Source organism: Epinephelus lanceolatus, chromosome 18 (genome assembly GCF_041903045.1).
Source record: "Epinephelus lanceolatus isolate andai-2023 chromosome 18, ASM4190304v1, whole genome shotgun sequence".
Lineage (NCBI taxonomy): Eukaryota > Metazoa > Chordata > Actinopteri > Perciformes > Serranidae > Epinephelus > Epinephelus lanceolatus.
Genome location: NC_135751.1, coordinates 35805374 through 35819490, shown reverse-complemented (window position 1 = coordinate 35819490; position 14117 = coordinate 35805374). Strand labels below are relative to the sequence as shown.

At 40.7% G+C, this 14117-nt stretch overlaps 1 protein-coding gene across 1 annotated transcript; it reads right to left on the bottom strand.

Annotated features, from left to right (window-relative positions):
- Window positions 1–9920: 9920 nt before the first annotated feature.
- On the bottom strand, window positions 9921–11928 carry LOC117268707 (interferon-induced very large GTPase 1-like). The gene is given in 2 exon segments (XM_078161058.1): window positions 9921–11574; window positions 11576–11928. Coding segments are annotated over 2 exon segments (1980 nt in total). The 3' UTR covers window positions 9921–9947.
- Between the last annotated feature and the right edge of the window lie 2189 nt (window positions 11929–14117).

The following is a 14117-nucleotide window of genomic DNA, read 5'->3' as shown; positions in this document are numbered from 1 at the left end:
TAACTAGCAATTGTTCATCTCACTAAAGTTTTCGAATTATTCTGACTCAGAATTAAAGCTTTGCCATCTGTAACTGACAAAAACTTGTCTGTCCAGCAGACTTCTCTCCATTTTGCCCTAATAAATATTTTCAAGTCAGTATAAAAAAGGGTATGGAGTTGCAGTCACTGCAGTCCTATTTTCCTTGAAGTAAACCCTGTAGACTGACGTTGCACGCGTTGACTACGGGGTTTCCGCATTTGAACGTGGTCTGATGTCTGAGGACGGGGCGGTTGGTCGGACATTTTGTGACAGGACACTGGACAGTGCAGCAGGAGTTTCGGACTTGGAAATATTTGGCAGCTATTAAGCCTTCACAGGTAAGTGTGGTTTTTTTTGCAACTAGATAAGAAATGTAACCGTGTGCTGTGGTATTTCAACTGAAAGTTTGATTCAAGTCGTTCAATTACCAAAGTTTTGCCTTGTTAGCTAAGTTGGTATGGTGTTGGCGTTGTAACGTTACACACAGTTACCTCCAAAGATAATTCTGTTACACAATACTGTTAAAAGGATTTGTTAGGGGAGAGAAATGATCCACATGTGCGCCGAAAACTATTTTTTTGGGGTGTGGGAGCATATGTTGTGCAGCGACTCTGCTTTCAATACAGCCGGCCTATTCTATTAGCGGCTCGCAGGCCACATGCAGCACAGAAGCAACCTCTGAGTGGCCCGGGCAGGATTGGTACCGAGACCCGGTATTGAACAGCGCGAGGCAAATTTAATCAAGACCGTGATACTAAGCTCCGCCGTTATCGGCGTTAACGTTACATTTTAAAGTTAAGTTTTCTTGTATCATCATGAAGCAGCCTCTCTCCCGCTCTCTGCATGTCAGGGCTGACCTCCTCACAGCACACACACACACACACACACACACACACACACACACACACACAAACTGTGCTCTGTCCATAGTCTCTCATTCGCCGCTAATATGATTTATGATCGCGGTCAACACAAGCACAACACTCACGAGGCAAACAGCAAAGTGTTAAAGACAAACTAAAATGAAAGCTGTCTGTATGTAGGCTAACACTTTATCTGAACATGTACCTGAGGCAGCCGACCTGCAGACAGTGAGTGTCCTCAGTAGAGGAGGGACAGAGAGCAGGATGAATGACTGATACTGATGTTTGTCTTCATGCTGAGATAATGCGACTTTATTCACTCAGTATTGTGACGTCAGGAGGAATATTTATTTTATTGACATGTTAGATTTGTTTCCAGTGAGATATTATTGAGTTTATGTAGTGACTTTATTGTTGTAAACATGACTTGCTGCTATAGACTAAAACTATATCTTGTGTATCTGACCCATAAGGGAAACGTCAGGGGGTGAGAGATGAGGTGTGTGCATGTGTGTATGTGTGTGGAGAAAAGAGGGGACAGAAGGAGATGCAGGTAGAGAGCTAGTGTGTTATTAGTTACAGTTTATGCCACTAAATATGCTTCTGTGCATTGATAGGTCTTTTTTTATTGTTTGTATTTTATTGTTTTCAATTGGTTGCTCACTGCTGAAAATGTCTGACCCATCAACATTTTCAGGTTTTAAAATCAGGATTATTTTAAGTGTATGAGATACTTATCCATAGTCAGTGCATTACCTACAGTAGATGGTGGTCAGCAGGACCCAGTTTGGAGAAGTAGAGAGGAGTACCAGCACAGAGTGTATGTAAGTGTATGTTATATTTAGAATATTTTCACCACTTTATCTTTTTTTGTGGTGTTTAAAGTATGTTTTGCTGCTGACCCTGTCCGCAGCAGTATATTGGGTCTTAAAAACTTGAAAAAGTCTTAAATTTGATAACCGTAAATTAAGGCCTTGAAAAGGTCTTAAATTTTGTTTACAAGTCTTAAATTTCATTCTCAAAGGTCTTAATTTTTCCCTTTCTTATCTGCATGATACAGCTCAACATAACTGTATACTAAGTAAACTAACAAAAAAAAATCTTGGAACGTTGGGTTGTAAAATGATTTTTTTCTGCGACTTTATCGATCTCCAACATGAGGTGGCGTTCCAATGCACTGTTTCAACTAGGAGGTTGGAAGATCCTGATTTCCGAGTTTTCTAGAACGCAGCATTACGTTGGAGCGTGCACAGTCAGCCGCTGACCCACCGAGGTTGTTGCTCCCGCAGCAGCTTTGGGATGGGCAAGTGCAGATTTAATCCATTGTGGCTAAGTGACTCAAAATATGACTGGATTCAGGCTGTACCAGGGAATGAGTGGGAGGCTCAGTGCAGCCTGTGCCTTTAAAAAATTCAAGCTTGGCACAATGGGACATAGGTCTTGGAGTCGCACATGAAGAGTGCTAAACATTTAGAATGCTCAGCAGCTACACGGAGGCGGGCACCCATATCCCAGTTCTGTGCGGCAAACCTGACGCTAACCTCAGCAGTCACCTCGGCTGCCAGCAGCACCGAGCCCACACAGCCAGGTAACATACGAGCTCTTTGTGGCTCGACGCCAACACTTAAAGCAGAGGTGACGTGGACACTAAAGACAATATCGGACCACCACTCGTATACGTCAAATGAAAATATAAGCGAGCTCTTCAAAGTCATGTTCCCTGACTCAGAGATCACGGCTACTTTCACATGTGGGAGCAACAAGACTGCCTATATAAGTTTGGTCTGGCCCCTTTCATCACCAAACAACTGACCGAGCAGGTCAATAAGGCGTCTGGATTTGTGGTCATGCTTGACGAAAATCTAAACAAAAGTACGAAAACTAAACAGCTGGACATTCATCTGCGCTACTGGGTTGGTGACCGCGTCCACTCAAGATATTTTGGCTCTGAGTTCATGGGCCATGCTACGGTGGTGGACCTGCTAAAACATTTCAGAGTAAGTCCATTTGTAATACTTTTGCACACAGGCGTGCGCACGCACACACACACACTGTATTGTTTATTAAAATAAGTGATTGTTATTTGTCCCTGTGTTATGCTGTTATTCTTAGTTATTCTGACCGATTTTTTTTGCATTATTTCATAAATGTATGCCAGAATAGGTGTGAGGTTGGTCTTAAATTTCATTGGTTGTGGTCTTAAAAAGGTCTTAAAAAGTCTTAAATTTGAGTGGAAAAATCCTGGGGGGACCCTGTTGATGAAATAGAGCTGTATTGTGTCATTTATTACAGGGTCTGCAGCAAAAATGATTTAAGCAAAACTGAATATGTCCTATATGTGTCTTTTGTGTTTCAGGGGTGAATTGCATGCAGTGCAAGTTTTGCAAGTTTGCCAGCTCCTGTCAAGAGACTCTTTTAAAACATTGTCGCCTTCATCACGGTAAAGGCGCATACTGGCCTTGTATTCACACAGACTGTGTATGTGTATTTAAAACACCTGGCGCATTAAGGTCACATCTCTCAAGATCACACACAACTTTGAAAATCCACGAAAATTTAACATTTCGATGTGAATTGTGTGATTTTAAAGAGATTTGCAGTGAAAAAACTTTTTTGAACCATCTTGGACATCATTTAAAGAACAGAGAAACTGTACAATGTCCCTTTCTAAGGTGTACCTTCAAAACAAACACTCGCTCAACCTTCAGTTCTCACAGAAGCAGAAACATAGCTTCTTTAAAAAGGTGGTCCATGACATGCACAACTGGAAAAATGTGCTGCTCACTCTTTCCTCAAAACACCAGCAAATGATGGCGTACCATCTGAATAGTCCCAACCTTTTCAAGCCAAAATTTTACATTGAAAAGGTGAAAGTGGTCAGAGTGTCAGAATTGGATCCACCACTGAAGTGTGAAGTACAAAAGAAGTACCCCCATCTAGACAGTGTGTCTCTGTCAAAAACGATCCTCCTGCATGGAACACAGTATGCGGCAGGCATGATTTTATCTGCTGGGCAGTGCAGTGGCCTCCCAGAATTCTATAAGATTGTGAACATTCTTGTCAACGCAGAGGAAGTGACCTTCATTTGTAAAAGACTCTCTTCCTGGTACATTGAACATTTCAGGTCATTTGAGCTTGTTGAACACCACTCTGCAGAAATTGTACTCCTGGATCCAGATGTGCTGAAGGATTACCAACCTCTTGCAGCATACACAGTTGGTGGAAAGGTGATGGTGACCACTAGGACATTCCTTCTCCATTAAAGAGACTCAAAATGGTATGTTGTTAACACTGAAAAAGGGTTCAGTGAAGAAGAATCTTATTTAATTTGAACATTACTATTAAATTGAAAGTTTTACATTATAGTGGTGCTAAAACTTTGATCGCATATTTGCTGAAACTTTATTATTTTAGTCAAAATAGATGCATTATTTTGATAATTGATTGTATTGGTGATTTATCAAGTAAAAATGCCATACATTTACTGATTCCATCTTCACTAACATGCTACGATTGTTTTCCTTTTGTTTGTTCAAATCTAGTGGTGGAATGTAAATAAGTACATTTACTCATATACTGTACATGTGTACAAATTGGAGATACTTGAGTACTTCCATTCTATACAATTTTATACTTCTACCCCACAATATCTGAAGCAAATATTGTGCTTTTCACTCCACTACATGTGTTGGACAGGTGTAGTTACTAGTTACTTTTAGATTACAATTTTTCATATCCTTTCTGTCCAGTGAAAACCATGTATCTCCAAATTTGGTGATTTTGATTTTAAATGTTTGTGATAAACCGAAGGATGAAGTGTTCCTTTATGGGTTGAGGAAATTCTCCTCCTCCTGAAGCTAAACTATTTAAAACCCTCTTGGATTAGGGAGAAAACGCACTGTCACAAAGCTATAAACAGTAGTAATTTTAATCCAGAAACAGCAGATATAATAGAAGAACACTGACAAGGAACATTGTCCTGCAGAATGCGTACTTAAACTTTAAATACTTACAATACATTTTGCTCATTATACTTACATACTTTTACTTCAGTAAGGTTATGAATGCATGATTCGGAAGACATTCAAATGACTTCCTTAGCCCAAATCACTTTTGGCTCTTATGACTTTAGACTTTGGCTTTATTTTTCCACACTTGGCGATTAAATTATTAGCAAATCAAACTTCGATAAATCTTTAAAAAAAAAAAAAGGTCCTCATTTGCAGGCTATGTAATAGGTGTCAAATGTTTTCTAATCAAGTTTAACTGTTTATTTTCCCTCTTTTTCTCTGCTCTTTTCAGACTTTGTTACTTCGGATAGTTGTCTCCCCCAAAGAAGCTCGGCGAATCCAGCTTCCTGAAGTACCAGAATCTGTGGGCCAACTGATTAATGTGCTTAAGGAGAGACTTGAACTTGAAGGTGATTTTTCACTACAATTTGAGGATCCAGATTTTGGAAATGCACTCTGCAACTTGACAGCAATGTCTGAATTACCATCTGAGCGTGCAGTCCTGCATATTATGTGGGACTGTGATTCATCTCTACTTAACCAATCCAGTGACCATTCCACTGGTTCAGTCTCTTCTCTTGATACAGCCGGTGTTCACTCTGATTATTTCAGCTCCAGCTATACAGATTCTACCCAGAGCAATTTAAGGCATGTCACTGAGTGGCCCTCACCATTTCCTATCCCTAAGTTCTCATACGATGTTGAGCTAAAATTGCGCAAGGGCAATGAGACATACGAAAAGTCAAAGAAAGGACTTGACGTGACAAGAGACATTAAAATGGAAATTTTGGATAAAGTTGCACAGGCAATTTTTGAGATCAAAAGCTACCCTGAGAAAGAGGAACTTGAATCAGTTGCCTCTTCACTGGTTCTCAAGTATCCCTGCCTGAAGGAGCCAGGTAGCATCACAGGCTACGATGGATGGAAAACAAGTATCAAGTACAAACTGGGAAACTACCGGTCAAAGCTGCGTCAGGCGGGCTGCAGTGAGGTAGATGTAAACAAGAAAAGAAAAGGAGATGTGGATGACAGTTCTTTCACCCTCAAAAAGCCCAAATGTGGAGAGGTCAATCATGTCCCAGATCATCCGCAACACCATGATGATTCTACTCTTGAAGAGGAAAGAGTTGCTCTGGTCGACGAAATGAAGAAGAAGAAAAAGAACATGACACTGATCCGGCACAAGATGGGGCTGACATTTTCCCTGAGGCGGAGAGAGGTGGTGGAAGGGCAGCCTATGGTATCAGAGGTCCAGGAGAGATGGCCTGCGCTGTTTTCTGTTGAGGAGGTAAGGTTTTTCCACTTTTTTTAAATACTCATTGCAGTGTGTGTAATTTGCCAGGAGTAATTATACTATATTTTGACTATAATTGAAGAAATGCAGGATCTGCTGTTAGGGGCAACAGATATATTGACAAACACCACTACAGATCCCTCAACACAGTGCACCCCACTACACCATCAGTCCCTAAATTTTTAATACCAGCTTGTTTGTTTTTTGTTTTTTAATACCCTAAAGAGTGTCACTTACAGGAACTGTCTAACTGGAAACAATGGCTGTGTCATGGTCTGATTTGTATTGAATTGTCAACCCTCAATATTCATGTTACCAGATACCATGCTTAGTAAAAATTTAAATGCATAAGAACATAATTATGCATAAGGGTGCACAGGAAAAGATGCAAGCATGAGACATTGTGCATGACAAGTGTGGCAGACCCTGCAGCTTGTGACCAGCTGACGAGTAGGTGATGTTACAGTTATTACAATCAAATTACATTGTTTTGTATTTGTATTATATTGTTGTATTGTATTTGTTTGTATTGTTCAGGTATCTGAAGAGTTTCATCGGATCACTGGCAAAGACCTCCTGGGGACTTTCGGTGCATCTCTTGACAAATATGTGCCTCGCCTGCTGAGACTGTACCGGGCTAGGAGGGGAGCTTTTGGTCAGAAGATGGATGACCTCCTGGAAAAGCTTGATGAACAGGTGCATATATATACACCTTTTGCTTTCTAAAGCAAGCAAGTTTGGGGATTAATGGCCTGCCTTTATTTTGACTTTCAACCCATGAGCACTTGATACATTCAGCAGCCTAATGGCAAGGACACACTGTCTATCTGAGAAAGCATGGGGGTCGTGCAACCATGGTGCCCATGTTAACAGGTTTGAGCAGCAAGCTGTGCGGCTGCTGTGACTCTTTTATCCAGAGATTCATGGTCTCAGCCCTTTTTTATCATGTGACTTTTGTGGTTCTTGGCAAAAAATGCAAAATGATCTGTTGACAATCATATCAATATCATACCAGCAACATAACACCTTTTACTACAATTTGGATGTCTATCTGTAGAATATGTCGCAAAATGTCGAAAAAATTGGGTGAAGCACAGTATTTCTTTCAGTTCACACTGCTTTCTGGTTCAGCAGCTTCTGGTTACAACTCACATAAATATCCTATGCAAACTCAAAATTGAAAGATAGGGGTGGCAGTTGCAGCGCGGCAGTAGCAGTGCTGCAGCAGCAACACTGTCTGTGTGGACACCACATGTGTGAGCCACAGCAGTTCAGTGAGGTAGCTGTCATGCACAGAGGTAGGACAATGCGGCCCGACCATAAGGAGTCCACCGCATTTTGGCAAGTTGAAAAGTAGAAAAATAAGTGCTCTTTTATCTGGTATTCTTAGGAGAGCATGAATATACTTTTCTCATGAGACACAGAAAGATATTGACTGCAGTAAAAAGACGCTTTGGTGGATGTGTCAGTAAATGGATGTTGACCGACATTGCTTGGTGTACATTATTTTTAATTTGTAAAAATATTAAGTAAAATCGTCTGCAGGATTGTTTTTGTCTTTTTTACTTCAGCATGTGACGGGGGTTTGACCTTTGCTTTTCTCTCATTACTATACAGGATTTCTGTTTTTTTCATTCATTCACTGCAGCACTATACTAATTGACATGCTTGTGTGTTTTCCACTGGATTCTCTTTAGACATCTGACATTGTGTCTCACCGAAAGACAGCAGCACTGAGAGGCCTACCCATTTTTGTCCGGGATGACGAAACTACGTTTTTCCTGACATGTTTGGTAAGTAATAGTAATTGCAGGAAATAGATTTAAAAAAATGCAAGCAATATTGCTTAATGTAACTTACACATTTAGAGTATGATCTCATAGCTGATCCTAATCATTTTTTGCATAATACACTTTGTGGAAGATTTCATTTTATGCTTAGAGATATTTTAAGGATGAGTTCCTCCAAAATGAAAAATAAAACACCTCCCCCAGTGAAGTTCATAAGTTGGAGTTTTCTATGGCTTTAGCTCCCGTTTTCTGCTGAGGGACAACAGCCAACCTGAAACAGCTGGCTTTTTGTTTGCTGGTGTTCTTTGGCAGAAAATGCTTCTTAAGATGAGTAGAAAGCAACACGCAAACACATGCTTGGTCTCTTTGTGGTGCAGGGAATAAAATAATCCATTAATTAATAAATCAATGCAGACCCGGCTGCTTCTCCAAACTGGGAGCGTGTTGACCACCATCTAGTTTAGGTAATACACTGACACTGAAAGCTGTTGCATGTCAGTACCTCAGTCAACTCCATTTCAAAGAATCCAAAACTCATCACAATAAAGTTGGTGGGTGATAGTAACAGTGTCATTGTGTTTTGAAATAGATGCTGCTGTTGAGTCATGAATTTTAACAAATCTTTGTAAAACTTCCACAAGCTGAATGGCAGGGGTCTGTAACATGGTACTAAAGTTAAAGTTCAGATCGGTAGAAATGAATTTTATCTTTCACTTTTCCTTAGCACTAAATCACACATCTGTTACTTTTCCTCAGGACACTGACCATGAACAAAGGATGCTCAGAGGTGTGTCTGTTGCGCTCCTCACCATCGTAGAAGATGATGATGCCGCCATATCACCAAATGTTCAAGACGTGGCTGTTGTGTTGGAGGGGGCCGTCGTGCTGCATGACCTACCAGACCTCTGAACTGCTTTTGCATAACTCTTTGGCCTTCTGTATGCCATGAACATTGAATATCCAAAGTAGATGAGGTATACCTTTGAAGCAGTCCAGACTATCTTTTTCGAGCTTGGCTCTCGATGCTCACAGGGCACGAGATCTCTGAAAACAAAGCTTTTGCTGTGAATGTTTATGGGGAAACCAGAAATGACTTTAACCTTAGTTTAACCTGTTCGTGTGCATTGTGGTTAGTGCTCATGTTAAGTTTCACAGCCATTCAGCCAGTCATTTCAAGCATGCATGTCCCCTCTGGCTCTGAGATTGTTGAAATTTGTGTCATTTGCCACTTTACAGGAGGCACATAACCAGTGTTTTATCTGTTCAAATTCATTGTGAGTGTTTACACAGCTTTTAATTGGTGTATTCTTTTGTGGTAAGTGCTCATTTAAAATATCACTGTATGGCTACACTTGCACATCTGATTTCAGTATGTATGTTTGAGGCATTGTCAGTAGCTATTTCACATAAAGCTCTGGATTTTAGTGCTTGAGGCCCAGTGGGATTTGTCACTATATTCAGTCATGGACCTTTTGTTTACGGTCAACAGTATAGTTATGTGACAAAATGTTTAATCTTTGTGTATATTGCACATTGAGCCCAGATTTACCTCATGTCCAGGAGATGTTTATTTGAAACAATAAACCTGGTTTCAGCTACTCTTCAGCTGTGTGCTCTTAATTTCATTTAGTCATTTATTTATGTAGCATTCCTTAAATACCATTAAAACAACATAAATTTTACTTAAAAGGGCTGAGTTTTAGACTCAGAATTGTATGTTTATACAACAAGGAAATCTGTGTCTATTGAACATGGAAATGCATGGCATTGAAGCAAGAATTTCATTGTTAGCCTGACAGGAATATCTTAATTAGGTGAACAAGAAAATCCAAGTTGGCAGAACTCTTTCCTAAACCTAAGTAAAGTCAACAACAGGAGTCAAAAGTTGAGAAAACTCAATCTATTGCATCATGTTGCCTTGATAATTTGAGTTTTCTTAAGGTTTTCTTTTTTTACAGTGTTTTTCCATTCAAGTTTTTCTCTGCAGCTGGATTTTTGTAACATTCTGGTGGACAAACACACAACTTGGAGAAAGTTCAACGTTTGTCATCCTTATGAAAGCCTGAACAACAATCTGCAGAACATCTTGCATCTCAGCTGGATTCTCTCCAAAGATGTTGATCAGTGTCATGTTTCCCAGACCAACAACAAATGTTGCCAGTTTATTGTCGTGGTGAAGACTGGTGTTACCCTCCAACTCAAGAGCGCGCAGTCCTTCAGTGTCCACCACTAGAATGTAGTCAAAGTGAAAGTCTTTCTTGATCTCATCTGAAACTTTGACCAGCTGCATGAAGACACCCTTGGTGCACCTGCCAGCACTCACTGCAAACTGTAACCCAAACATGGCATTCAGCGTTGTTGATTTTCCACTGCTTTGTACACCCAGCACTGACAAAACAAAAACTCTCTTGTCGCCCAGTTTCTTGATGACCTCATCTAAAAGACTAGAGATCCACGTTGAAGGCACATGACCTGCATCACCATCCATCAGCTCCAGTTGGTGTCCTGATATCATCAGCTCTGCAACCAGCTCAGGGTATTTAGACCAGTCAGTTTGTCCCCTTGTTGTTTGTTTCTGCAGAGATGCATGGGCTTCATAGATCTGTCCCATTTCTCTAAAGATGTGCTCCAAGCCAAAAGTGGCAGACTGTAGTTTTGTTGATATTTGCTTGCTTTTTAACAGATCAGATTTGTCATGTTTCTCCTTCAAAGCCAAGACCTCAGACCACTTTTCATCATAGCTTTGTAAAATTAAAGACAGATCATCTGTGGAGAGGGCATCAATCAAAATCTAAGTCCACTTCAGGAAATACTCTCTATCTGTTGATGGCAATGACGAGAGGGTTTCAATGAACAACTTCATTGGTTTACTACAGGAAGCAGTGCATTGATCTTGTTGTATCTGCATCAGTTCCTTTTGCTTTTTACATTTCTCCTTCTCAATGTGTCCTTTGAGGTGATACAGTTCTTTGTTTATTCTGCACCACTTGTGCCACAGCTGGCCTTGACAAGGGAGGAATGTATCTTTGATCTTTGACACATCCATCCTCTGAAGGAATTTCACAATTTTCATTGCAGCAGATTTTCCCTTTTGGCAGACGTCATCTTCATCCACTCTGATTCCAGAGACTTCAGCCATGGTTTCAAGCTGGAAGGATGCATGTGGTCCTGACAAAATTCTTCCAATGGTTTTTTTCAGTTCTTCAGACACATCTGACTGACTTCTGTCTCGAGGACCCATTTTGTATTTTCCCTCTTTCATCTCAACTGCACCACCATCACTATCAGCAGTGAGACATATGATAGGCTTTGGAGACTTGAGAAAGGCTGAGATAACTGTGGTACTTTTGTCCCCTCTTCCCAGAGTTGGTACAAGAACCACATTGATTGAAGATTTCTCAGTCAGTATGTCACACTGTTTTTCAATTGACAGAGCATCACCATGAAGATTACAGAAGGCAATGCAGTCAGTGAAGGCATCATTAGGTTTTCCTGCAGGGCAGTACCAGGCAATCTCTGCCACACCATCCATCAGATGGCGAGACTTGGTGCTACCTGGGCAGTTTCTGTGGGAGAAGATGCTGTGATGGTCGTTGTGACTTAGACAGAGATAGTGAACCCAGACGGAGAAATGACACCATGGGTGTCTCAGCTTTGCAGATGGGCATGCTCTTCATGGTGACAATGTTTGAATTATCTTTGATTTCAGTTACCTTCCATGTTTTTCTTATTTGTCTGAAAGTCCACAGAGGACATTCAATATCCATTGTGACTGGGTCAGGAACAAGCAAAGGTAAGGCATACTGACATTGTGATAGCTTTGTAGTCATATTCTGCTTCAAAAAGCTGTCTGAGCAGTGAAATACTGCCATCTGAACATCCATTGGATGCACGAGTCTGTTTTGATTGATCAAAGTCTACAGTGGTGCTACAAAAAACACTGAAGTCATCGCCTGTATTAACAGTGTCCAATGCTAGAACAGACTTTGAATGGGTCACCTCATCACTATCCTGTCTTACAGGAATATATCTGGCTCTGTAGCCTAACATCATCAACCTCTGAAGAAAAGTATGTGCGAGTTCTTTCTCAGATGTTTCATGGTCCTGTTTCACAGGTGGACCTGCTGTAAGAAAATGTGCTGGTGACAACTTCTGTTTATGTTTATCTTGAAGGTGAAGTCTGCCAAGCAGTGTTTCAGTTTCTCTTTGATGTTGTAGACAGTATGTAGAAAATTGTGATGCCATACAATGAAGTATAAAGTAAATAATCCTTAACATCTAATGAATTAAATAGGTTCTTACCTTATCCTTGTTTCCACTCATATCCATATCTAAGGTACCTGCAGAGGAATAATGTAACGTATGTAATGTATTACATGAAGGTCAGAGCAATATACTTTTATAGTTTTATGCTGTTATGTATGTATATATATATATATATATATACAGTACAGGCCAAAAGTTTGGACACACCTTCTCATTCAATGCATTTTCTTTATTTTCATGACTATTTACATTGTAGATTCTCACTGAAGGCATCAAAACTATGAATGAACACGTTGGAGTTATGTACTTAACAAAAAAAGGTGAAATAACTGAAAACATGTTTTATATTCTAGTTTCTTCAAAATAGCCACCCTTTGCTCTGATTACTGCTTTGCACACTCTTGGCATTCTCTCCATGAGCTTCAAGAGGTAGTCACCTGAAATGGTTTTCCAATAGTCTTGAAGGAGTTCCCAGAGGTGTTTAGCACTTGTTGGCCCCTTTGCCTTCACTCTGCGGTCCAGCTCACCCCAAACCATCTCGATTGGGTTCAGGTCCGGTGACTGTGGAGGCCAGGTCATCTGCCGCAGCACTCCATCACTCTCCTTCTTGGTCAAATAGCCCTTACACAGCCTGGAGGTGTGTTTGGGGTCATTGTCCTGTTGAAAAATAAATGATCGTCCAACTAAACGCAAACCGGATGGGATGGCATGTCGCTGCAGGATGCTGTGGTAGCCATGCTGGTTCAGTGTGCCTTCAATTTTGAATAAATCCCCAACAGTGTCACCAGCAAAACACCCCCACACCATCACACCTCCTCCTCCATGCTTCACAGTGGGAACCAGGCATGTGGAATCCATCCGTTCACCTTTTCTGCGTCTCACAAAGACACGGCGGTTGGAACCAAAGATCTCAAATTTGGACTCATCAGACCAAAGCACAGATTTCCACTGGTCTAATGTCCATTCCTTGTGTTTCTTGGCCCAAACAAATCTCTTCTGCTTGTTGCCTCTCCTTAGCAGTGGTTTCCTAGCAGCTATTTGACCATGAAGGCCTGATTCGCGCAGTCTCCTCTTAACAGTTGTTCTAGAGATGGGTCTGCTGCTAGAACTCTGTGTGGCATTCATCTGGTCTCTGATCTGAGCTGCTGTTAACTTGCAATTTCTGAGGCTGGTGACTCGGATGAACTTATCCTCAGAAGCAGAGGTGACTCTTGGTCTTCCTTTCCTGGGTCGGTCCTCATGTGTGCCAGTTTCGTTGTAGCGCTTGATGGTTTTTGCGACTCCACTTGGGGACATGTTTAAAGTTTTTGCAATTTTCCGGACTGACTGACCTTCATTTCTTAAAGTAATGATGGCCACTTGTTTTTCTTTAGTTAGCTGATTGGTTCTTGCCATAATATGAATTTTAACAGTTGTCCAATAGGGCTGTCGGCTGTGTATTAACCTGACTTCTGCACAACACAACTGATGGTCCCAACCCCATTGATAAAGCAAGAAATTCCACTAATTAACCCTGATAAGGCACACCTGTGAAGTGGAAACCATTTCAGGTGACTACCTCTTGAAGCTCATGGAGAGAATGCCAAGAGTGTGCAAAGCAGTAATCAGAGCAAAGGGTGGCTATTTTTAAGAAACTTGAATATCAAACATGTTTTCAGTTATTTCACCTTTTTTTGTTAAGTACATAACTCCACATGTGTTCATTCATAGTTTTGATGCCTTCAGTGAGAATCTACAATGTAAATAGTCATGAAAATAAAGAAAACGCATTGAATGAGAAGGTGTGTCCAAACTTTTGGCCTGTACTGTATATATATATATATATATATATCATCAACAACATAAAATAAATGTTTGACGAAAGGCTTAAAAG